The sequence below is a fragment of the Dromiciops gliroides genome, chromosome 6, assembly GCF_019393635.1.
Source record: "Dromiciops gliroides isolate mDroGli1 chromosome 6, mDroGli1.pri, whole genome shotgun sequence".
NCBI classification, from domain to species: Eukaryota; Metazoa; Chordata; class Mammalia; order Microbiotheria; family Microbiotheriidae; genus Dromiciops; species Dromiciops gliroides.
In genome coordinates, this window is record NC_057866.1 from 9,734,950 (window position 1) to 9,759,966 (window position 25,017).

Genomic DNA, 25,017 nt, shown 5'->3' on the forward strand with positions numbered 1-25,017 from the left:
GCTCAGGGTCACACAGCTAGTAAGTGTCAAGTGTTTGAGGCTGGATTTGAACTCAGGTCCTCCTGAATCCAAGGCCAGTGCTCTATCCACTGTGCCACCCAGCTGCCCCAATTGCACTCATTTTCAAGTATGATGTTTAACAATGAATCCTTTATTTTATGAACTGAATTGCTGGGAAGTTCTACCAGGTCACCTTGTTCCATCCACTCAGCAGGCAGAGAATGCACTTCTCAATCCAGAAAATGTAGATCATACTTCACAATAAGGAAAAATAACAAAGCTGTGTCCAGACATTGGAGTCCCTCAGAAGCATGGTTGAGGGCCCACAGGAAAGTGTCAAATTGTGCTCTCAGCTTGTGGCATTTCAGGCATAAGGAAGGCTGGTCTCTCCTGAATGTCTTTCTTGGCATTTCCTTTCAGAGACTGTGCCCTCTTCATCCTGGTCAAGGAGGAACAGAGACAAAGCCATTCTTGAGATAATCATATGATTTTGGTTAGTTTTCTTATTGATGTGGTTGATTATATTAATAGTTTTTCTAATGTTGAACCAGCCCTACATTCCTGGTATAAAGCCCACCTGGTCATAGCGTATTATCCTGGTGATCACTTGCTACAATCTTCTTTCTAATATTTTATTTAAGATTTTTGCATCAATATTCATTAGGGAAATTGGTATATAACTTTCTTTCTCTGTTTTGGCTCTGCCTGGTTTAGATATTAACTCTATATTTATGTCATAAAATCAGTTTGGTAGAACTCCTTCTTCACCTATTTTTCCATATAGTTTGTATAGTATTGGAATTAATGGTTCTTTAAATGTTTGGTAGAATTCACTTGTAAACCCATCTGGCTCTGGAGATTTTTTCTTAGGGAGTTCATTGATGACTTATTCAATTTCTTTTTCTAAAATGGTCCTATTTAAGGATTTTATTTCCTCTTCAGTTAACTTGGGCCATTTGTATTTTTATAAATATTCATCCATTTCATTTAGATTGTCAAATTTATTGGCATACAGTTGGGCAAAATAGCTCCTAATTATTGCTTTAAATTCCACTTCATTGGTGGTGAAATCACCCTTTCATTTTTGATACTGGTAATTTGGTTTTCTTCTTTCTTTTTTAAAATCAAATTAACCAAAGGCTTATCTATTTTATTGTTTTTTTTTTCATAGAACCAGCTCTTAGTTTTATTGATTAGTTCTAGTTTTCTTGTTTTCAATTTTATTAATTTCTCCTTTGATTTTCTGGATTTCTAGTATTTAGTTGGGGATTTTAAATTTATTCTTTTTCCAGCTTTTTTAGTTGCCTGCCCAATTCATTGATCTCTTCTTTCTCTTTTTTACTAATGTAAGCATTTAGAGATATAGAATTTCCTCTAAGCACTGCTTTGGCTACATCCCATAGATTTTGGTATGTTGTCTCATTATTGTCATTCTCTTGGATGAAGTTATTGATTGTTTCTATGATTTGTTGTTTGACCCACTCATTCTTTTTTTTTTTTAGATAGGCAATTGGGGTTAAGTGACTTGCCCAGGGTCACACAGCTAGTAAGTGTTAAGTGTCTGAGGCCGGATTTGAACTCAGGTACTCCTGACTCCAGGGCTGGTGCTCTATCCACTGCACCACCTAGCTGCCCGTGACCCACTCATTCTTTAGGATGAGATTGTTTAGTTTCCAATTAATTTTCAGTCTACCTTTCCATGGTTCTTTATTACATGTAATTTTTATTGCATCATGATCTGAGAAGGATGCGTTTACTATTTCTGCCTTTCTACATTTGATTATGAGGTTTTTGTGCCCTAATACATGGCCAATTTTTGAGTATGTGCCATATACTGCTGAGAAGAAGGTATATTCCTTTCTATCCCCATTCAGTTTTTTCCAGATGTCTATCATATCTAACTTTTCTAATATTTTATTCACCTCTTTAACTTCTTTCTTATTTATTTTGCAGTTAGATTTATCTAATTCTGAGAGGGGAATGCTCAGAACCCCCACTAGTAGAGTTTTGCTGTCTATTTCCTCTCACCTACATGAGTTCCAATCTAGCCCCTGACACTAGCTGTGTAACCCTGGGCAAGTGATTTAACCCTGTTGGCCTCAGTTGCTCATTTGTCAAAGGAGCTGGAGAATGAATTGGAAAACCACTCCAGTACCTTTGCCAAGAAAGCCCCAAATGGTGCCACAAAGAGTTGGACATGACTGAAAGGAATCAACAATCAAAAGGCTCAAGGAAATCCCATGTGAAAGAAGCAGAAAAGGGCTTATGGAGTTGGGGGAGAGATGGGAGAGAAGCAGGGCAGTGAAAAGCTTAAGAGCTGAAGTCCTGAGTAAGATCAGTGTACTCCTCCCCCACAAGCTAACCACTGGCACCTGGACAGAATCTGAGTGCACCTGAGTAGGGGTGATCCTTCTCTGGTTGGCAATGGGAGAACAGATCTGAGTAAGCAGGCGCGCGCGCGTGCGCGTGCACACACACACACACACACACACACACACACACACACACTGCCCTCTTGCTAAGGGAATAAGGAAATGTCCACATCCATCATGGAGGGGAAAACCATATTGGATGTCCCCTATCCCATTCAGTTTGAAATATTGTGCTCAGTTTTGGGCATAACATTTGAGGAAGGACATTGTCAAGCAGGCTGAGGATGGTCAATGGGCACAGGACCATGGATTTAGAGCCAAAAGGAACCTCAGAGGCATCTCCACCCTGCCCCTCTTTATGAAGATGAGGAGAGTGGGGCTCAGGGAGGTAAAGTGACTTGTCCAATGTCTCTCCCATGTGTCAGTGTCAGAGGCCAGGTCTGACCTCAGGTTGTCCTGTCTCCAGGCCCAGTGATCTGGCCACTGCATCCCCAGCTGCCTCTCACTAGAGGAGCAGGAGGACTATTTAAGACTTTACTTTGGACAATTGTCCACTTGTTCCTGAGCTCTTCCTGAGCCTGTATGGAGTTTTCTTGTCAAAGATGCTGCAGTGGTTTGCCATGTCCTTGTCCAGCTCATTTTACAGATGAAGAACTGAGAGAAACAGGGATAAATGACTTGCCCAGAATCACACAGCTAGTAAGTATCTGAGGCTAGATTTGAACTCAGGAATATACATTTTCCTGACTTCAGGCCCAGTACTCTATCCCTTTACCACCTACCTGCCCTACATTGCACATGGTAGGTATTTAATTGGTATTTGTTAAGGCAAATTAAAATGACAGGTATTTTAATGAGATAACTGAAGTGAACCCTCTGGTATATCTATAAAAATGAATTGAGGGGGCAGCTAGGTGGTGCAGTGGATAAAGCACTAGCCCCCAAATCAGCAGAACCTGAGTTCAAATCCAGCCTCAGACACTTGAGCCTTACTAGCTGGGCAAGTCACTTAACCCTCATTGCCCTGCAAACCACGCCCCCCCCCAAACAAAACAAAACAAAACAAAACAAAAATGAATTGAGGTATGTCTAAGGATTTCTATTCCCAGTAATTGTCACTTTAACTTAATGCAATGTTTGTCTTATTTTAATGATGCACAGAAAGAAGAGATTTAGGGACTGGCTTTGGAATTTGGGCTTGTTATTATAACTACCCAGTGTATTTCCCTGGGCACTCTTACATATTCTGAGTCCAGGGGAAAGAAGATCCTCAAAGATACACTCCTGGTCTCATTTTCCAGTTACACTTCCACTGATAGGAGTCAGGGACTCACCTGTTTTCTGTCTCTTGGATGGTTTGAAGCAGCGGGAGGCCATGGGTCTCAATCAAGAAGGAGACAGCAATGGCAGAAAGGATAGGCACTCCTCCAAATAAGAGAGGCTGCAGAACAGGGCTATAGTTGCCAATGATGAATACAAGGGGAGCTAGCAGTCCACCAAAGTTTGCTGCTAAACCACAAAAACTCACTCCCTGCTGCCTGTAAGTGAACAAAATTAGAGGAAAAGTTAGAATGTAGGTGACTTGAAGGACTGCTTTGCTTTTCTGCTGCCTGCCCCAAACCTAGCTCAGTGTCTTTTCCATAATAGGAGAGAATTTTAATGGATAGATCTCAATAATTACCTCGTTTAGTGCCCTTGTGCAGCTGAGAGATGAGGGGGAGCAGGTCACTCATCCAAGAGCTAAAAGCTGCCTGCTCCAGCTTTGGCATTAATAAATTCTGTACCACTGGGAGACCTCAAAGTGATGGGCTACATCTTGTACTATCAAGATCCAGAGGAACTTTGAGACACCTTCCTGCCCCTTGTCCTGTAACCTTCTGAGCATTAATTTATCCTTTAGAAGCTTTTTTTCTTGTCCTTCTCATAGAGTTCTAGGGCCCAAAGTGGTTTGAACTCTACATAGTGTCTGTTCACACATGTACAGATAGATACATATATTTGTATATACATAAAGACATGTATATATGTGCATATATGTGTAAACCTCCAAAAGATCTGATACAAACACAATGGAAGGTTTATTTCTTTGATTTTCACTTGGACAGTTTATTGAAGAATATGTGAAGAGTTCAAACTTCTCTGGAGCCATTAAATCTTTTTGATTTTTAACCACTACAGTAGGACAACAAGTATACATGGTATTGAATTGAACTGAATATATGCACCCTCTTATACTAAAAGCAAGAAAGAAACTGCCCTAGAACATCCCCAGAGGAGGAGCAAAGTGGCAGCCTTAGCATAGGCCTTACAATACCTTCCCACCCCTGGGAGTGAAACTTGAAGTGCTTTTGCTGGTCCCTTCATGGATGTCACAAGGAATGCAGTTTTGCTTCCCATTTTGTCAGGGAATATTAGGTTTGCCTAGCTTCCCATATTCCTCCTCCTCTTACCCCAGGCCCATGAGCCTGATTAGTCTGTAGGCTCACAAAACCTCCAATAAAGCATTTTATACAGTAATGAATTTAAATTTTGATATCTATCTTAATGTTGTTGTACAAAAGGTTCTGCCCTGGAATGAATGGTTAGGTGATTTTCACAGCTCCCAAGCCTTGTGGTCCCACTGACTAAAAAACTCCAGAACCTGCAGAGATCCTGTAAGAGTTCCTGAATATAGCATAGAGAGATTATGGTATTATTAACAAAACATGTCAAAGAAACACAAATATCCAGTTTGAAGAGTCCTAACAATATGTAGTCTAATAGTTTCCTCATTGGACAGAGGAGGAAACTGAGTCTCAGAGAAATGCCTGACCAATGTCTCAAAATGTAGTTAGCATCAGAGCCAGGTAGGATTTGAACCCAGGTCCTCTCACTTCAGTGAAGGGGTTCTCCCCCTGTTACCTTGATATCTATAGCCCTCAGCCATATTACATGATGGTTTTGTGTTAGGGTTCCCTTTGTGGTTCTCTTTTACTGTTGTGATCAAGGGGGTTTCAACTTGAAAGGGAGAGAAATTCAGATTGTGGAGAGAAACGATTGGTGGAATAATGAATTTGACAGCAAAGGATTTGAAAGGACAGGCATCTGCAGGTGAGTGAGTTAATAAATTCTGGAGGAATTTTCTGCAATGGATATTGAGATATGGCAAAACTTGTTAATGACTGAATAATACTGCTAGTATAGTGAAGGAAAGATCAGAACCTTGGACAGAGGGGGCTGAAAGGGTTTGCTCTGCTTATAGTTCCTTGCTTTTCTTTTTGTGTCTTCCCTTCCTTCCTTATCCCAATATATGTCCTCTCCCATATCATGATATTTAAAACATATTTTCTTTATTGTTTTTCAGAGACTTTACATCTAAGATCTCTACCTTTTAGCTGGAGAAGATCACAGCAGTGGCTGACCTAACAAACACCTGGACCAAAAATTGTTAAGGAGCAGCAAGTTAATATGGCTCCAATGCAAAATAAAAAGACTTATTGTTGTCTGTGTTCCAGTGTGCCACAGACAGTTTTCAGACTGGTTTATAAGCCTTTTTCTTATGCAATTCACTGTATTGTTCTTCTTTAGTCAAATAAGGCAAACTACACCACAGAATAGAGAGATTTTTGTTGAATCATTTGATGTCAGCATTATAATCCATACTTTGAATATTCAAATTTAATGCAAAGTCAATAGAATGGAAGCTCTTTGAAAACAGGATGGGGTTCTTCTTTGCCTTTCTATCCCAAGTGTCAAGCACAGTGTTTGGCTCCTAGTAGTCACTTGATAAGTATTGGTTCAATTGAATTGAATTCAATATACACGGGCTGTGTTCTCAAGCCAATGTCCCTACATCTACACCTGACTGAATCCTTGATAGGTACAGTTTGCCATCATTGACCTTTAATGTTCTGGTCCCATTTTCCTTAAATTCTTACCTGATTTCAGTTGGGTAGAGTTCCAGTGTGAAGAGGTGAAGACATAAAAACAAAAATCCCATACCTCCTTTCCCAAGCACACTGATTATCAACCTAAGGGTAGCCATATCTGAGGACAAACAATGAGTTAGCAGCAGTTTATTCAAGCTCAGCAGGTGGTTCTGACTCCCTAGTCTTCATTTGCAACCTCCTTCATTTACATTCAGGACAGGGAGTTTTTCATAGTTCCTGTAGCTCTTATTAATTCACTTATTATTGATTCTTTGCTTTTTAGTTTTATTTCTTACTCACTTTAGAAACCTGAGTCTCACCTGCGTCCCTCAGTGCTCACTGTCCATTCAATTACCAAAACAACTGCCCTCCTGGTTATTCTTTAAGGAGTTGCAGCTAGTCCCTCTGCTTGTATGATGCCCTAGATGTTTAGAGGCAGACAGTTATTTAGACATTCTCCCACTCCTCAGGCTTCATAACAGAGCAGAGAAGAGAATGGTCAGAGTGAGCCCAGTACATGGAATAACATATGGGATTTTTGAACTGCAGTAGATTAAGACCCACTTCCTTTACTGATATCTTTGGTTTTTAAATGCTACTCATTGCCATATATAACCCTCCTCCATTTTCTACCTAGGAAATAATTTCTTTTCACAAAACACCCAAAAGAATGAGATAAAACCACTCCAGCAAATGTAGCCAATTGTCTCCTGGGGTTGATTGCATATATAGTGTTCTGCACACATAGGCCCTCACCTTGGCAGTAAGGGACAGGGAAAGAGCTTTCCCTCTCTTTTAATGGTGAAGTTTGATCATTAGAATTGCATAGCATTCATCTTTTGTTACTGTTGCAGTTACTTATTCTTACATTGTTGTACTCATGTATATTGTTTTCTTGTTCATCTTATTTCATTCTGCATAAGCTCCTATATACTCTTCATATTCATTATTTGTTTTTTCTATTGTTGCAGTTACATCTTCTTACTCAACAAACATTTATTTTATTTTCCATTTACATGTAAGGGTAGTTTTCAACATTCATTTTCATAAGATTTAGAGTTCCAAATTTTTCTCCCTCCCTCCTTCCCTTTCCTCTCCCCTCCACAAGATCGCAATCAGGTTATAGATGTACAATCCACAAGTGTTCTTTTTATCAGTTCTTTCTATAGCAGTACATAGTAAGCTTCCTCGTTAGTTCCTTGGGATTGTCCTGGATCATTGTACTGCTGAGAGTAGCTAAGTCATTCACAATTACTCATTGAACAATACTGCTGTCACTATGCACAATGTCTTCTCAGCTCTGCTCACTTCACCATACATAGATGTTCATTAGTCTTTCAAGGTTTTTCTGGCATCATCCTGTTTATCTTTTCCTGTAGCACAAGTCCATTCCACTACAATCATATAACACAGCTTTTCTCATCATTCCTCAATTGATGGACATTCCCTTGATTCTCAATTCTTAGCCTCCACCAAGAGTTGCTATAAATATTTTTTTTGTACAATTTTCCCACCTTTTTTCTTTTTCATGATTACTATTGTTAACTGTTTCCCTTCCATCCTATTCCCTTCCCCATGATATCTATTCTATTATCCATCTTCTTTCATCCTATCACTCTTCAAAAGGGATTTGCTTCTGTCTGTCCCCTCCCCCACTCTGCCCTTCCTTCTTTTGCCCCTCTCTCTTTATCCCCTTCCCCACCTATTTTCCTGCAGGGTTATAGAGATTACTCTACCCAATCGAGTGTGTACATTAGTCCCTCCTTGAGCCAATTCTAATGAGATTGAGGTCTTTGAGCCAATTTTAATGGGTGTTAGGCTCATTTACTGCCCAGATTAAATAGATTACTCTCCCCAGTTGGGTGTGTCTATTAGTCCCTCCTTGAGGCAGCTCTGATGAGTTTAAGATCTTTGAGCCTTTTCTGATGAGTGTAAAATTCATTTACTGTCCTGCTCCTCTCCCATCTCTTCCCCTACTCCATAAGCCTTTTCCTGTTACTTTCATGTAGGATTTCACCTCTGCCCTTCCCCCTCCTCCAATGAGTTCCCTTCACCCCTCAATTTAACCCTAAAGATGTTATCATCTAGCTAAGTGACACAGTGGACAAAGCATCACCCCTGGACCCAGGGGATTCCCAACCAAAACCTGGCCTCAGACACAAGACAGTTGCCCATTGTATGACCCCAGGTATGTCCCCCAGCTCCAATTTTTTTTTTTATGATTCTCTAGGGTCTTGTATTTGAAAGTCAAATTTGCCATTCAGTTCAGGTCTTTTCATCACAAATATCTGAAAGTCTTCTTTTTCATTAAAGTCCCATTTTTTCTGCTGAAAGATAATGCTGAGTTTTGCTGGGTAGGTGACTCTTGCTTGTAATCCCATTTCCTTTGCCCTTTGGAATATCATATTCCATGCCCTCCAGTCCTTTAATGTAGAAGCTGCTAGATCTTGTGCTATCCTGACTGGGGCTCCACAGTACTTGAATTCTTTCTTTTTGGCAGCTTGCAATATTTTCTCCTTGACCTGAGAACTCTGGAATTTGGCTATAATATTCCTAGGAGTTTTCTTTTTGGGATCTGTTTCTGGAGGTGATCAGTGGATTCTTTCAATTTCTATTTTAGCTTCTGCTTCTAGAATTTCAGGGCAATTTTCCCTGAGAATATCTTGGAAGATGGTGTCTAAGCTCTTTCCTTGATCATGGTTTTCAGGTAGACCAATAATTTTCAAATGATCTCTCCTGGACCTATTTTCCAGGTCAGCAGTTTTTCCCAGAAGATATTTCACATTGCCCTCTATTTTTTTATTCATTTGGATTTGCTTTATTGTGGTTTCTCCTAAAGTCACTGGCCTCCATTTGCTCAATCCTAATTCTTAGGCAATTATTTTCATCAGAGAGCTTTTATACCTCCTTTTCCATTTGACTTTTCAAGCTGTTGACTTTTTTTTCATGTGTTTCCTGCATCACCCTCATTTCTTTTTCCATTTTTCCTTCTACCTCTCTAATTTTATTTTCAAAGTCCTTTTTGAGCACTTCTATGGCCTGAGACCAATTGGTATTTTTCTTGGAAGCTTTAGATATAGGGGCCCTGATGTTGACATCTTCCTCTGAGGGTGCCCCTTGGTCTTCTTTGTTACTGAAGAAACTTTCTATGGTCCTCACCTTTCTCTGTCGGCTCATCTTGCCTTTCTTTTACTTGACTTTTAGCTCCTTAAAGTGGGGCACTGTTTCCAGGCTGCAGTATCCCAAGCTTAAGACGTCCCAGGTGGTATGATTTAAGGAGAATCAGGTTCTTCCCTTGCCCGGCCTGTTTCCTGGTCCTAGATGACCCCAGACCAACTTGCCAATCAATCAGCTTTGTGTGTTGTGGTTGTTAGCTCAGACGAGCCTGTGTTCCTCCCCCACCCGGCCACCTCTACTCGAGCCTACCTCCTGGTTCTCAGCAGGAGTGTAAAATCCAAGTTCTGCCTTAGCACCTGTAGTCTCTCCCCTGCTCAGGGCTCAGCCCACTCACCAGACTATGAGCTTAGTTCCAGACGACACTGGTGCTTCAGCTGATTCAGAGGCTCTGGGGGTCTCCTTCTCTGGTGAGGCCTTCCTGGGACTGGATCTTTGTCAGGGTGACTGTGGGGTTGGGCCCAACTCCTGTATCAGCACAGCAGCTCCCTCCTTCTGACTTTCCAAGCCGTTCTTGGTTAGAAGATGATTTTAGCACATTCTTCTGTGAGTTTTGCTGCTCCGGGCATTTTCCTATGGTGTTATTTGGATGTTTTTTGGAGTGATTGTGTCATGAGTTCGGGAGCTCACTCAGTTACATCTTCTTACATTGTTGTACTCATGTATATTGTTTTCTTGCTCCTATATATTCTTCATATTCATTGTTTCTTTCAGGAGAGCAACTGACATTCTGTTACAATCCTGTAGCACTATTTGCTTGTCCACCCTCCAGTCAAGCTTGTTCCACTTTCAGACTTCTGGTTAAGAATAGTTTCATTGTTTCTCATTTCATCTGCGTTGTTCTAGAGCCTAAACACAATCACAACACTCAGTCGTTTTAAATACTTTATAAATAATGCAGTGCATTCAATGAAAAATTTCTCACCTCGAGGCACAAATATGTCAGTGATTATCATGCACCCAGAGAAAACTGCACAGAAGATGAAGCTTAATCGGTTTCCACAATGAGACATGATAATAGCTGCAAGGAAGCGCATTGGGAAATCTATGAGTGCAAATAGCACTTGGACCAAGTAAATGCTGAACCCAAATTTCTGCAAGTCCAAAATCAGTCCATAAAAGGAGAATCCAGCAGCAAACCTGGAAGTAGAACCATTTATTATAGAGTATAGGTGTCATTATTTATTATTTTAAATGAAATACTTCCTTTTCCTTAAAATGGAAATATTCTCATTCTGTGACTAATTAAAATAATAATCCCAGCCTCTCAAGCAACTCATAAGTCCCATTTTATTAAACTTCTGAGACCCAATTTTTCATTCGTTCTCCTAGATTTGGGGTGATAGCATTCTTAGGACCTAACCTGCATAGTAAGTATATCTGACTTTTGGTGAATTGTTTGAATGCTCTGCTTGTTATTAGCTGATTTATAATGAAGTTTCCACGTCCAAAGTACTACAGAACTGTGTATACCCTTTTATCCCACAATACCACTGCTAGGTTTATATCTCAAAGATATCCACCAAAAGAGAAAAAGACCTATTTGTACAAAAACATTTCTAGCACCTCTTTTTGTGCTGCCTTAGAATTGGAAATCAAAGGAATGCCCATCCACTGGAGAATGGCTAAAATAGCTGTGGTATATGATGGTGATGGAATATTATAGTGCTATAAGAAATGAGAAGCACGATGATTTCAGAAAGACTTGTATGAACTGATGTACAGTGAAGTGAGCAGAACCAAGAGAAACTTGTGCACAGAGACAGCAGTATTGTTTGATGAAGAACTCTGGATGACTTAACTATTCTAATCAGTACAATGATCCAATACAATCCTGAAGGACAAATGATGAAGCACACTCTCCACCTCCAAGGAACTGATATTGATTGAACACAGAACATGCTATGTTTCACTTTCTTTCATTTTTTCTTTCATTCAAATTTTCTTGTATAAAATGACTAATATAGTAATATTTTACATAATTGCAAAAATAAATAAAAGGGTTTCCTCTGTTTGTGTGTGTGTGTGTGTGTGTGTGTGTGTAAATGAAGTTTACTCACCACCCAAATCCAATACACAATGTTATCTTGCGTATTCCTGGGTTCTGGAAAAGGTTTCTGAGAATAGATTTTGGTTTCACAGATGCAAGGTCTTCCTGAATATAAGACATTACCCCCTAGTCAAGAAAGAGAGGAAAGGATGGATAAATTGGCTTAAATACTTGGGTTCAAGGGTCTTGAGGAGAGGGGAATGAAGGCATCATTTTTTATATCAACTTTCCTGAGAGATACCACCATGCTACTAGGGAACCATGATACCAGTCTGAATGCCAAGCCTGCATATAACCATCAGGCAAACTCAAGATATACCTGTCTCTGGTTGTTATTGGTTTATCCTTTCATCTGACCATCCCATAATGTTATTGACTCTATTTCCCTGTGCACTGGGAAGATAAATAAATAAAAAATAAATAGGGAGATAAATCTATACCTGGAAGAGGGCACTGAGGCCATCTATCCCAATCCTCTTAGTGTACCTAGGTGAAAACTGAGATATCTGGGGCATAAATTACTTGACTAGTGTCACAGAGGTGGTGAGCATGAGAGGAGAGGTTTGGGCTCAGGTCCTCTGACTCCGGATCTTAGCTGTCTAGGTACCTAAATAGACAGATATAGAAAAAGAAAAGAAGAGATAACCTTTCATTTAATGAACACTTTTTTCTTTTGCAAAACTATCACTCAGGACATCAGCCTTTATGTTATATGGCATCCCTTTCTTTTCTTTTGCAGGGCAGTTGGGGTTAAGTGACTTGCCCAGGGTCACACAGCTAGTAAGTGATAAGTGTCTGAGGCCGGATTTGAACTCAAGTCCTCCTGGCTCCAGGGCCAGTGCTCTATCCACTGCACCACCTAGCTGCCCTATGGTATCCCTTTCAACAGAATCCACTTGGAAAATTCCCCCAAGAATTTAGTAATTTATCTCTTGGTATTCCAAGCTTCCTCCCAGAGTCATATTGCATGCCATCTCCTAGAGGAGACCTTTCCAAATAGTTCCATTGGTGATGTATTTGATAAAGTGCTGTTCTTGTAGTCAGCAGGGCTTGAGTTCAAATCCAGCCTCAGATACTAGCTGTGTGATCCTGAGAAAGTCTCTTGACTGGTTTACCTCAGTTTCCACATCTATAACATGATATAGAGATGGAAATAGCAACCCCCCAGTATCTTTGCCAAAAGAACTTCCCAAGGCATCAGAAAGAGTCAGACACAACTGAAAAGCTATGAAATAAATCCAATTTTTGGGTACATTTTTTGCACTTGTTAGTTCTGAGCAGGAAAATGTAAGTTCTGCAAGAGCAGAGATGATTTACTTTTGGTGTTTGTATTCCCAGTGCCTAGGACAGTGCTTGGCATAAAGTAGGCACTTGATAAATGATTGTGGACTTGGGAGTAAGGGCCCCTATTTTTCAAAAGCTGCCAGGAGATGTGACAAATAGTTTGACATGATTTTGGATCAGAGAAGCATATCACAGTATATACCTCAATACACTCCAAAGAGGTGTATGACCTAAATAGAAGAGGTCCCATTCTTTTGAAAAAATCAAGAATGGAAGGAGGCAATTTATATAAGTAAGGCTAGGGGAAGCAGTCACAGAAGGAACTATTTCCAGAGCTCAGTGTCAACTCCTTCTTCCTTGTTATGATGCTCACCCTCACTCCAATGCAGCCATCTCATTCTTGAACTTCTAACTCAACAAGGAGCCCAGCAGAGAAACTACACCAAAATCAAGAGGATCTTCTTGAGCACCATATGAATGGGAGACAATGACTTCTAACAAACAAAAGCTTTGAGTTCCTGCATTTAAACGTCTGATTTCTAGGATTGAGTCCACTTTCTCCTGGACTCAATGGATATGTGATCCAGAGAGTGTGTTATACATGTTGGGGGCAAGAGGAGAGAGACTTGAGAGGGTATCAATTGTTTTCATTATATGATTGTTGTTTGGTTGTTTCAGTCCTCTCTGATTCTTCATGATCCCAATTTGGGGTGTTCTTGGCAAAGATAGTGGAGTGCCTTTCCATTTCCTTCTCCAGCTGATTTTACAGAGGAGGAAACTGAAGCAAACAGGGTTCAGTGACTTATCCAGCATTTGTGAGGAAATAATGGGATTTGGCAGATACCCAAAGGCCTCAACTGAGATTAATTTAGAACTGATTGAATTAAGTGAAACTGATTGACTTTTATCATTAACCTACTTAAAGTTAATTCAATTAAAGCCACACCTGGCTGACTCCCAAGAGGGAGCGTTCTCAGTGGCTGTGGACTATGACATCAGCACAAGACCACCCTCAAGTCCAGTGAACCAATGGATTTGGATGAGGCTAACCAATCAGCTTGAAGCAGTGTATAAGGACCGCCTCTCCTCCATACCTATAAAAAGCTTCCACACACAGTTTGCTCAGGCTGTTTGTGGTTGAAGCTGACTCATGGTGGAGGACTTGAGGAAGAGCCAGACTGGGCTGGAACTCTAGACAAGATACGACTTTTCTTAACTTTTTATACTCCATGTGTTCTCTTTTTACTAATACCTAGTATGCTTTAATAAATGCTTAGTGCCCAAAGACTGGTGCTAAAGCTTCTAATTTAAGGCAACCACACATTTAGATTTTAAACATCACACATTGAATAGCTAGTAAGTTCCTGAGGCTGGATATGAACTCAGGTCTTCCTCACTCCAGACCTGGCCTTCTGAGCACTGCTACACCTACCTGCTCATAATGCCTCTTCTTATGTCACTATAGCAAATATATCTTTAGAAGAAGTTCTTAAAGTTGACAGAGAAAATGACTCTTCACTGTTAATCACTAAAGAAAGAACAGAACTAGGAGCTCAAGTCACTAGCAGGAGAGAAAGTATTTCTCTAAATAGAGAGATGTTTGATTTCTCAGAACATCAGCTTTCTACTCCAGAATGCTCTGCTTTGGCTGATAGAAGATTCAGTGCAAAGTTCAGGGCTCAGCGATAAGAAGGGGGCTCATCCCAGCTGCCTGAAACATTTTCTCTACCCCTGCCAAGTGGTTTCCATACTAGTTTTATCCTTAACTTTCCTTCTGTGTGAGGTCTGTATTTTACCTTCACAACCCAGAAGATGTTATTCATTTAAAAACAGACTGGGTAGAAATCCCCAAATTAGCAATGCCCTCTGGGACTCTATTCTTGGGAACAGGGTTATGGATGCAGTGAGGATTGCCCTGGGCCCTACTTCCAGAGTGAGCTTCCTCCCCTGCTCCTTGTGTCCATTGATCCAGGCCACCTTCCGAAGGGTCTTCACTGCTGCATCGAGTTTGTTGTGGGTGATTAGCCAACAAGCAGATTCTGGAAGGGCCCTGAGAAAGCAAGGAGAGAAAGGAAAAGGCCTGAGGAGTGGACCCAAGCACAGGGAGGCCCCCTTGGCCCTGGTGTGATTACAGTTATCAATGGCTCTATTCCAGAGCCATACTCAGTGGGCAGAGGTTATTGGGATAAGTTGCAGACCACTTCCCTCCCCAAAGGATACGTTCCCAAAATAGGTAGGCCCCAGACTCAGGAAGGTGGTCCAGAGGGGGAGTCCCCTTCCTGATTGCTCCTGAGGGATCCTATTCCTGGTATAAGCTTTCCTTGGGCATGGATAGATCTACTAACATTCCCCTCCTTGCTCATCTTGGAAAGGCTGGTTGGCACCGACGTTGATGTGCCCACATGGTTTCATCAAGACTAGAAATAACCTTGGGCCTGTAAAGGGACCTTGCAAGGCAGCTTTTAGTCACCCAAGACATCCTGACTGATGAGTAAATCAGTCAATAAGCATGTTCAAAGGCCTACTATGTGCTAGCCCCAGTGCCAGCCCCTGGACAGAGTGGCCAAATTACAAACATTCCCTCTTACAGAAGCTTGCATTCTGTGAGAGGAAGTGACTTGTGAACATGGAATTTCATTCAGACTAGCCCCCAAGTAATCTGAAGTCCTTGGTAGGGGTGGGGAGGGAGCCCCCAAGAGGTGGCAGCAGCTGAAATGTGTCACTTGGAGGGTGGCACCTGCCCTGAGCTTGGAAGAAAACTAGGGCTTCTCAGGGTCAGACCTCAAGGATTGTCCTGGGGATGTAGCTGCTCCAGGGCCCGAGGGTCACCCAGGGTACTGGTCAGGGATTCCTCACAGGCCTCTGAGGGGGGACCCAGCATGCCCAGAGCACCAGAGATTCCACATGAACTTTACTCACTGTCCTCAGGTTCAGTTTCCTCATCAGCAAAATGGGGATAATAATGGCACCTCCCCCCAGGCTTGTTGTGCGAGCCCCAGTGCCATGAGATGGGGGAAACCCTTCGGAAACCTGAAAGTGCTCTATAAAGGGCAGCTCTTGGGGAGAGTCAAATCAGTGTGGGAGTCTGCTGGGCCTGGCCCAGGGCACACAGAGGAAATAGCCTTTCTGGATTCTTAGCTGTGCATGAAACCCAGGGAGTTCTGACAGATGGCCCTGGTGGAGCTCTCATGTTCCCAGAAGCATGAGCAGTCCTCTTTGGGCCTGGTGGCGCCATCCTGCATTGCACAGCAGGACCTTCTCTCTACAGTACAAGGCCAGTGAGGAGGAGAAAGACTTAGGAGAGCTTCGGAGCAGCTTTGCAAAGCAGCCTTTCTCCCTGCCACATTCCCCCAGAAATGTCCCCTTGCCTGCCCCTCAGCCTCTCCACTTTGAGTCTTTGATAGTCCTTAGCCCAGGGCCAGCACACAGTAGGTGCTTAATAAATGCTACAGAACTCAAGGACTGTAGGATTAGAATGTTTCTTTGCTGTCCTCTCCACATACAGGCACAAAAGGAGCATAATCCCAAATGAGCCCGAAATGGAGAACTGCAGCCGGCGCCAATCTCTGACCAGGTAGGCCCAGCCGGCCAGGATCATGTGTCCAAAAGTGAAGGCGTATGAATTACAAGTGTTCACCAGGATCCGTCTCTCAGTAGGGGTCCACTCTAAGGCTTAAAGGAAAAGCAAGACAAACAATTAGGCTTCCTGAAGTGCAGAGAGCATGGATCAGCAGGATTGACAAGAATTTGGGCACCCACTGGTGGTTGTTCAGTGGTTCAACAGTAAATATTTCAACAAATATTTGCTCTGTAACCTACTAAGCACTCCCTGTGCTAGGTGGTGGAGGCACATACACAGAATTGGATCCCTGTCTGCCCTCAAGGAGCTTAACTTCCATCAGCTGGATAGTGCACGTACTCCAGTGTTTCCATTCAGCAGATACTTATTAATCTCCTGCTATGTGTCAGGCTGGCGGTATCTTTGGCTTCAAGGAGCTTTCATTTTCACCAATTATTTGTAATAATGATGACAGTAATACTAATAATGAGACTCTTTAGAATTTGTATCACTAGGGGCAGCTAGGTGGCGCAGTGGATAGGGCACTGGCCCTGGATTTAGGAGGACCTGAGTTCAAATCCAGCCTCAGACCCTTGACACTTACTAGCTGTGTGATCCTGGGCAAGTCACTTAACCCCATTTGCCTCACCAAAAAAAATTTGTATCACTATACAAAGTGTATCAAGTTTTTAAAGCTTATAAAGCACTTTTATGTATTAATTTGTTTTATCCCCTATGAGGGGAGTGTTATTTTATTCCCATTTTCCAAAGAGTAAACTGAGATTGACAGAGGTTGAGTTACTTGTGTAGGGTCATGGAGTTTGTAAGTATGTCAGGCAGGACCCAAACTCTGGTCTTTCTTATACTGTGTCTAGCATTCTATCTGTTCACTCTGTCACTTAACTGACTAGTTAATTAACCCATCAACGTATCAGTAACATTATTAAACTCTTACCATTCAGTAGGCATTGTGCTAAGGGCTGGGAATATAAACACCAAATCAAACAACAAAATAAAAAAGTTCATGCCCATGGAAAGCAGTCTGACAGAAATTGGGTTTAGACAAACACCTTACACCACATTCCTCAATACATTCTAAATACATTTGCAATATTATTATTCAAGATCATAGTATTAAAAAATTGAAGAGAAGCAGATCATATTCCTTTCACAGCTATGGTCAGGGAATGTATTCTTAACCAAAGAATGGATAGAGACAATTACTAAAGATAACACAGATAAATTTGATTTCTTGAAAGTGAAAAGATTCTGCAAAGACAAAAGTGATGCACCCAGGATAAGAAGGGAAATGATGAAAGGGGGAAAATGTCTCTAACAAATTACTCTGATACCTTACATGAAATCTTTTCATGTCTAAGATACACATACATAAATTCATACATACATATATATGAATATTCCTAATAGTCACTCATCAGTAGGTAAGTGCATAAAGGATGTGAACAAATAGTTCTTTCTTTCTTTTTTTTCTTGGTGTGAACAAATAGTTCTAAGAGGAAGAGAAAGTTCTCAAAAGTGCTCACAACCCAACGGAAGAATGCTACAAATCTCTCTCTCTCTCTCTCTCTCTCTCTCTCTCTCTCTCTCTCTCTCTCTCTCTTTTTGTGAGGCAATTGGGGTTAAGTGAGTTGCCCAGGGTCATACAGCTAGTAAGTGTTAAGTGTCTGAGGCCGGATTTGAACTCAGGTCCTCCCGAATCCAGGGTCAGTGCTCTATCCACTGTGCCACCCAGTTGCCCCCTACAGATATCTCATAAGAGAAACATGAATCAAAACAACCCAAGATTTCACCATACACCCTGAAAATTAACAAAGATGATCTGGGGGCAGCTAGGTGGCACAGTGGATAAAGTACTGGCCTTGGATTCAGGAGGACCTGAGTTCAAATCTGGCCTCAGACACTTGACACTTACTAGTTGTGTGACCCTGGGCAAGCCACTTAACCCTCATTGCTCTGCAAAAACCAAAACAAACAAAAAGATGATCCCCAAATGGCTATGGTCAATTTTGGAGGGGTCCTTGGAAGAGAGGTACCCTAATACATTGTAGAACTGTGAAAGCATATAGCCATTTTCAAAGGTATTCTGGAATTAGAGCAAATAAAGTGACAGTGATGTCTGTACCCTTGGAAACAGAAACCATGGTGGATGGCTTATTCCTCAAGGAAACCACTCACAGGAAAAAGTCCTCTTGTACCTAAAAATGCTTATAGCAGCACATTTTGGGGTAGCAAAGATTTGGAAACCAAGTAGATGCTCATTGATTGGGAAGCGGCTAAACAAATTGTGATACATAAATGTAACAGAATATTATTTTGCTGTAAAAATGATGAATATGATGAATAAAGAGAAGCATGAAAAGATCTACATGAACTGGTGCAGAGTGAAGTCAGCAGAGCCAAGAAATCAATCTGCACACTCACTACATCAATGGGAATGGAAAGAACTACATACCAAAATTCAAAAGTGAATGTAATAAAGTGATAAAGATTAAGTATGAAAAGATGGAGAGGACAGAATGCCCCCAACTGAGCCCTTCATGAAAAATGGGGAAGTCTACATGGGTTACCCACTGCACAGGATTTTGTACTTTCTAAATATGTCAATCAGTTGTGGGTGGGGGGAGAGGAAGAGGGAGAGTGTAGGGAAGAGAGGAAGAGGACAGGGAGACCATAAGGGAGGGGGAGAGGAAGAGTGAGAAGGAAAGCAAATGAACCTGTGATTTCCTTGGTAAAAGGGAATTCCAAGGAGGGACAAATTCCTTCTGTCCATTCACATTGGTACCTTTTCTGCATCCTATAGTGTTAGAGTTACCTCTTCCACCCAGAGGTTCTTTGACTTGCCCAGGGTCACAGTGCTACAAGTGTCACAGGTGGGAGTGTGCCCCTGCACTTCCTGTCATCAAGGCCAGCTCTATACTCAGTATCCCCAGGAGGTGTTTCCTCTTGTGCTACTTCTATTACAGTTATTTATTTATTTATTTATTTTAGTGAGGCAATTAGGGTTAAGTGACTTGCCCAGGGTCACACAGCTAGTAAGTGTTAAGTGTCTGAGGCCAGATTTGAACTTAGGTACTCCTGACTCCAGCGCTGGTGCTCTATCCACTGTGCCACCTAGCTGCCCCTCTATTACATTTATAATGCAGTTTTCCTGAACTCACCTGCTCCCTGCTTGGCCAGGCTCAGAACACCCCAGTCTTTCTGTGTTCCTCCCCAGAGTGTAACCATAAGGATGTGACTTCCTCCATACTACTTACTCAGGCAGTTTCTGGTGTTGTAGATGCCTGATAGTGCAATACCAGTGAGGAATCTGGATGTGGCATAGGCAGCAAAGGTGGGCATAAAGGCTGTACAGGTACCAGCAATGATGGCCAACGGAGAGGCCCACCGCAGAACTGTTCTCCTCCCAAACCTAGGACAGAGTCACAAAATGGTACCACACACCAAATTTTGGTGATCGCTTGACTTCTTTTTCTCCTCTCTGGTAATATTCTGAAACACATGCTTTGAATTTCCCTAGGTGGAAAGAGCAATTCCCCTCCATCTCTGCTATAGAAAACCTAAAGAATGAGGTTGTCTCCTCACTTTCCCTAACCACCATCCATCCTGAGCCAAGTGCATCATATGGGAGGTGCTCTGTACACACAGCTGGTAGATCCTATTGTCCCCAGGCTAGGCACCCCACCCCTTATCCCCAAAAGTATCGCAATGTCTATTGCTGGTGTCTGAAAAACTGCCATCTAAGATTCAGTCCGTTTGGTAAGGCACTGCCCCCTGTCAAAATGTAAATACTTTAGAGAAAATTAATATAGAAAGCTCCTATTAGCCCTTATTGTCAAGCAATGTGTTCTCTGTGACCTGTATGCCAAATGAGGTCAGACAGATGACTTAAAGAGTTAAGACTTAGCCAAATTAATACCTCTCTTTCTTTTTTTTTTCTTGTGGGGCAGTGAGGGTTAAGTGACTTGCCCAGGGTCACACAGCTAGTAAGTGTCAAGTGTCTGAGGCTGGATTTGGACTCAGGTCCTCCTGAATCCAGAGCTGGTGCTTTATCCACTGCGCCACCTAGCGGCCCCCTGCCAAATTAATCTTTCCAGGACTCTTGGCTTTCACTCTCACAAGGTGTCTCAACCAATTCCTTTAATATCCTCTGAATTTATCACTTTTATGTGACAACTGAATTGCCAGCAGCCAAACCAATTAATTATCAATGTAAACCTAAGTATATTTTAAAAAATAATAATGCATCCTGAGCCTAGTAGTAAGGAGAAAATTCACATCAATAAGGAAAGTTCCTCCAAAAGGGGGAATTTGGAGTTTCTTCTGTGTGCTCAGTCTTTGTATCTCTCTGTCTATGTGTGTGTGTGTGTGTGAGAAAGAGAGAGAGAGAGAGAGAGAGAGAGAGAGAGAGAGAGAGAGAGAGAGAGAGAAAGAGAGAGAGAAACAGACACACACACTCTCAGAGAAGCACATAGGCTGCTTCACAAATCCTATTCTTGTTCTGCATATCTGAAGCTCACCTGTGTCCTGTCTCCCAAACTTAAGTCCACAGGCTAGAAAACAGGGAGAAGTGATCACCTGTTTTCCACTGTTTGGAATGCAAGTGTTACAGCTTGCATAATGTGAATGTCTGCACACCACATGGTGAGATACAAGAAATCTTCCTGCCTGGGATTCTGGCTGGTCTATGGCTCAAGTAGTGGTCCTCATAGTCTGGAAAATAATGTGGTGCATCTGGTCAACAGCATGCTTCATTTATGTTCAAAGGCATTGGCCACATTCATTTTGAGTAAGAAATAGAATGAGCTCCAGATGTCCTTGAAAGGATCCCTGGCCACTAGTGAATACCGGGAGGTTGCTTGAAGAAGGGGAGAAAGAAGACTTCATGAAGTTTCTCAGGTTCTGCCTCCTTGTCAGTTTCCCTTGGGCCATCTCTGTTTTAGAAGCTAGGATAGATATGGTACCATCGAATTTCAAGTACCTTTGTTTGTCCACTGAACACCTACTTTTACCTGAGTACTTTACTTACCTGTCAGAGAGTATCCCCCAAAAAACCCCTCCTATCTGGGTTCCTCCCATGAATATTGTGCGAGCAATTGACTTCAGTGACTTCTGTCCACACACCAGGTCCCACTGAAAGAGAGGTGGGGAAAAAGTGGGTGAGGGAAAGAGGAGAAAGAGTGACTATGTGATCTCAAGTGGAAAGTCTGAAAGTCTTGCATGTCTTTTCTTAGATTTGGCCAATATTAACCAATTACATGTTTAATGAATTCCCTTTTAAATTTAACTTTATCTAATTACAATTATAATATTGTGATGTAAATCTTTAAACTTATATGACTTTTTGCTTCAGAATGGAATATTGCTAAGAAGGAAATGATAGCTCAAAGATTATTATTATGTTTGTGCCCTTTACAGTGAATTAGTAAATCACTATCCAGCAAGATTCTTTTTAAAAAAGTAATAAACATTTTTATTTATAGTTTTGGGTTCCAATTTTTTATCCCTCCTTCCTTCCCTTCCCACCCTTTTCCTTGAGGCAGCAAGCAATCTGATATAGGTTATACATGTACAATTATGTAAAACATGATCCTATTATTCATTTTGTATATTGTGAGAATATTATTAATATTACAGGAGCCCCCTGCTGTGTGAGCATGAGACAGTGTGTGTGTGAATAGTCCCCTGCTATGTGAGCATGTGACCACCCTCAACCAATCTGTTTGAAGCAGTGTGTAAGGCAGTTGTTTTTGTCAGTTGGATTTGGGGGCTGGTGGTTGGAACCTCATGGGGTTGGTAGATGAACAAGAGTGGTTGAGTTAGTAAGGTTTTCCTATGTTTTCAGAGATACTTGTTCTCTCTTTATTAACCTTATATATATATATATATATATATATATATATATATATATATATATATATATATATATATATATTTTAGTGGGGCAATGAGGGTTAAGCGACTTGTCCAGGGTCACACAGCTAGTAAGTGTCAAGTGTCTGAGGCTGGATTTGAACTCAGGTACTCCTGAATCCAGGGCCAGTGCTTTATCCACTGTGCCACCTAGCTGCCCCACCTCTAATATATTTTAATAAGTGTTTAATACCTAACCTGTGAAACTGTTGTCTTAGTTAGCTTTTCCCACAAGGGGACAGGTAGGGTTTTACCCATCACAGTTTTGGCAAGCCAGCTAGGAGGTTAATCTGCAATCTTCTGATCTTCATGTTGGGTAAGAAATTTTCTCCTATTTCTATATTTCTGTCTCTTTAAGTTTTCAAATGGATCTCTTTAACATTCTAAGTATTTTAGTCTGGTTAATTAGACAAGCTGAGGTTAAGATCATGTTTAAACTTGGTCAGTTTGAATTTGAATATTCTATTCCCATTTTTAAAATTTCTACTTTTTTTTGTTTTGTGGTAAGGAAAGTTTTGAATATCAAAGAGAGGATTAGAAATAGCATACCCCAGGACTCCCATTAGGAAAGCTACTCATGGATTGGGATAAGGGAAAACTTACAGTGAAATCAAACATGACCAAGGGAAGTCTTATCAGACTGTGTTTTATATGGCATAGCTTATTAGAGGAAGAATGGCCTGAACATGGGTCTTTTAATTCCCAAAGATTGAGGCATTTATAAGGAATCCTATGCTACTTGCCACCTAAACATTTACTTTATTGGAAAATCTGGAGTAAATTGAACAGAAAACTTATACAAGGGGATAAAAGAGAAGGGAGGGGGCAGCTAGGTGGCACAGTGGATAGAGCACTGGCCCTGGAGTCAGGAGTACCTGAGTTCAAATCCAGCCTCAGACACTTAACACTTACTAACTGTGTGACCCTGGGCAAGTCACTTAACCCAAATTGCCCTGCAAAAAAAAAACAAAAAACAAAACAAAACAAAACAAAACAAGAATATATGGTGGAGATTGCTTGTTTATTTGCATAGAAGGTTTTCTTCACTAGGAATTTCATATACTGAGAAAATCCCAGATTTGAACAGACAAGATGACATGGCTAAGTTTCACCCCTCAGACACTTCCTAGGTGTGTGATATTGGACAAGCCACTTGCTTTCTCAGAGTCCCTCAGGTCAGCCAGACTGAACTTGATGGTAAAGAGAGTCCCTCACAGTAGGGAGTGAATGCAAATGCAAAGCAACTTGCCCAAAGACTTTGGCATTCTTTTTTTCTTTTTTTCCTGGGATGGAGGCACTGTGGGAAAAGAGAATTGGGATTTTGGTGCTGTTTTCTGGGTCAAAAGGCAAATGAGAAAGTGAAGAATTTAACCAAATAGCTGCTCACTCACATTGGGCTTTCTACTAACCTCAATAACAATGGAGGAGGAGAAGACACTCTTGTCATAGACCCATCCATCCAGGCAGTCCTCAGTGTCCAATCTTGTCTGCTCTGTGGCATTTGGATTCAGGAGTTGCCACTGAAGTTCAGTGAACCTGAGGCAGGTCTCAGGCTTTCCATGTTTATCCATGGGAATGGAAACGTTCAGCAGGTCTGTGTTACTGCCATCTCCCAGAAAAGGAGCCTCAACACTTGTCTGGTTCTGGAGCCGACAGTGGTGTTCTGGGACCACTGCAGTGAAGTTCTCTATGTAATTTTGACAGGTAAACAATATCCCAATAATGAACATCAGTGCAATCTGTAGGACCTGGAAGTGCCCAATTCCCCCAATGGTTCCAAGTAACTCTGAGAACCCCATGTTGACCCTTCCCAGCCCCTGGCAGCACTGACTTCCCTGCACACAGCACTTAGCTTTGGCCTCTTGGACTGACTGCCTCCTGCTCCTAGTCAGGTTTTATTCAGCAGCCCTTGGGCATTTGGCATGACTTCACTGCATTTAAATTTCATTTATCCAACATCCTTGAACAAGTCTGAACATTGGTGCACCTCAACTGAATTTAGAAGTCATTTTGTAAGTTTATTGCTGTCTTTTCATTTTATATTACCTTTCCTTCCAAATAGATCCCATCTCCTTCACCAAATCAAATAGCCATCCTTTATAGCAAAGAAGAAAAGAGAAAGAAGGATGGGGGAGGGAAAGTAGTTGAACAAAACCAACCTACCCATGAACTTGGTCTGACAGGATGTACAACATCCTGTTCCCATCTTCCCTCACTTCTGCAAAGTAGAGAGCAGCATATTCTACTATCTCTTCTTTAAAGATATTCATTATTAGTCAAGGTATCTATAGGATTTTTGGAGGGGGAAGGGAGTTGTTATTTCCATTTACATCTTCATTTTTGTGTAAATTGTTTTCCCCATCCTGCTTACTACCCTTGGACAAGTTGAAACCTTATCTATCTTTATACCTACAGATACCTATACACACCACACAAATAAATGTCTATTTTATTATCCCAGCCATATCACAGAGTTTACCGGAATGGAACCCCTATCATCTGGGAAATCTATGGGAAATTTTTGGCTCTCCCTTTGTACCAGAGAAATTGGAATTTATTCTTTTCCTTTCATGCAGTGTTTAATACCTTGTTGTAAAATTTAGATTTATAGCATGCAATTATATACATATATATATACACATATATACATATATACACACATATACATACACCTATATATATACAAACACATACACACACACACACACACACACACACACACACACACACAAACAGGAT

At 41.3% G+C, this 25,017-nt stretch overlaps 2 protein-coding genes across 2 annotated transcripts; both read right to left on the reverse strand.

Annotated features, from left to right (window-relative positions):
• Nucleotides 1-177: 177 nt before the first annotated feature.
• LOC122732881 (solute carrier family 22 member 20-like) lies at nt 178-19,742 on the reverse strand. The gene is made up of 8 exons (XM_043973306.1): nt 19,623-19,742; nt 16,292-16,460; nt 14,715-14,838; nt 11,515-11,630; nt 10,380-10,594; nt 6,290-6,398; nt 3,707-3,910; nt 178-439 (listed from the first exon to the last, which is right to left on the reverse strand). Exons 1-8 carry the CDS (start codon nt 19,705-19,707, stop codon nt 337-339), a joined length of 1,125 nt encoding a protein of 374 aa, XP_043829241.1. The 5' UTR covers nt 19,708-19,742; the 3' UTR covers nt 178-336.
• A 3,587-nt stretch (nt 19,743-23,329) lies between these two features.
• On the reverse strand, nt 23,330-24,077 carry LOC122732882 (solute carrier family 22 member 12-like). The gene is made up of 2 exons (XM_043973307.1): nt 23,688-24,077; nt 23,330-23,575 (listed from the first exon to the last, which is right to left on the reverse strand). The coding sequence occupies exons 1-2, from the start codon at nt 24,075-24,077 to the stop codon at nt 23,450-23,452; spliced, it is 516 nt and encodes a 171-aa protein (XP_043829242.1). The 3' UTR covers nt 23,330-23,449.
• Nucleotides 24,078-25,017: the final 940 nt, after the last annotated feature.

What these genes read in the sequence shown, in the direction of transcription:
- LOC122732881 (XM_043973306.1), bottom strand. Translation starts at nt 19,707, where the DNA reads ATGCCCACCTTTGCTGCCTATGCCACATCCAGATTCCTCACTGGTATT. An exon ending in ATTATGCTCCTTTTGTGCCT is followed by an intron (nt 14,839 to 16,291) that starts GTATGTGGAGAG and finishes TTGCTTTCTCAG; the next exon opens with GGCCCTTCCAGAATCTGCTT. An exon ending in TTGTGTATTGGATTTGGGTG is followed by an intron (nt 10,595 to 11,514) that starts GTGAGTAAACTT and finishes TTCTACTTCCAG; the next exon opens with GTTTGCTGCTGGATTCTCCT.
- LOC122732882 (XM_043973307.1), bottom strand. Translation starts at nt 24,077, where the DNA reads ATGGGGTTCTCAGAGTTACTTGGAACCATTGGGGGAATTGGGCACTTC. An exon ending in CCTCCTCCATTGTTATTGAG is followed by an intron (nt 23,576 to 23,687) that starts GTTAGTAGAAAG and finishes CTTTTCCCACAG; the next exon opens with TGCCTCCATCCCAGGAAAAA.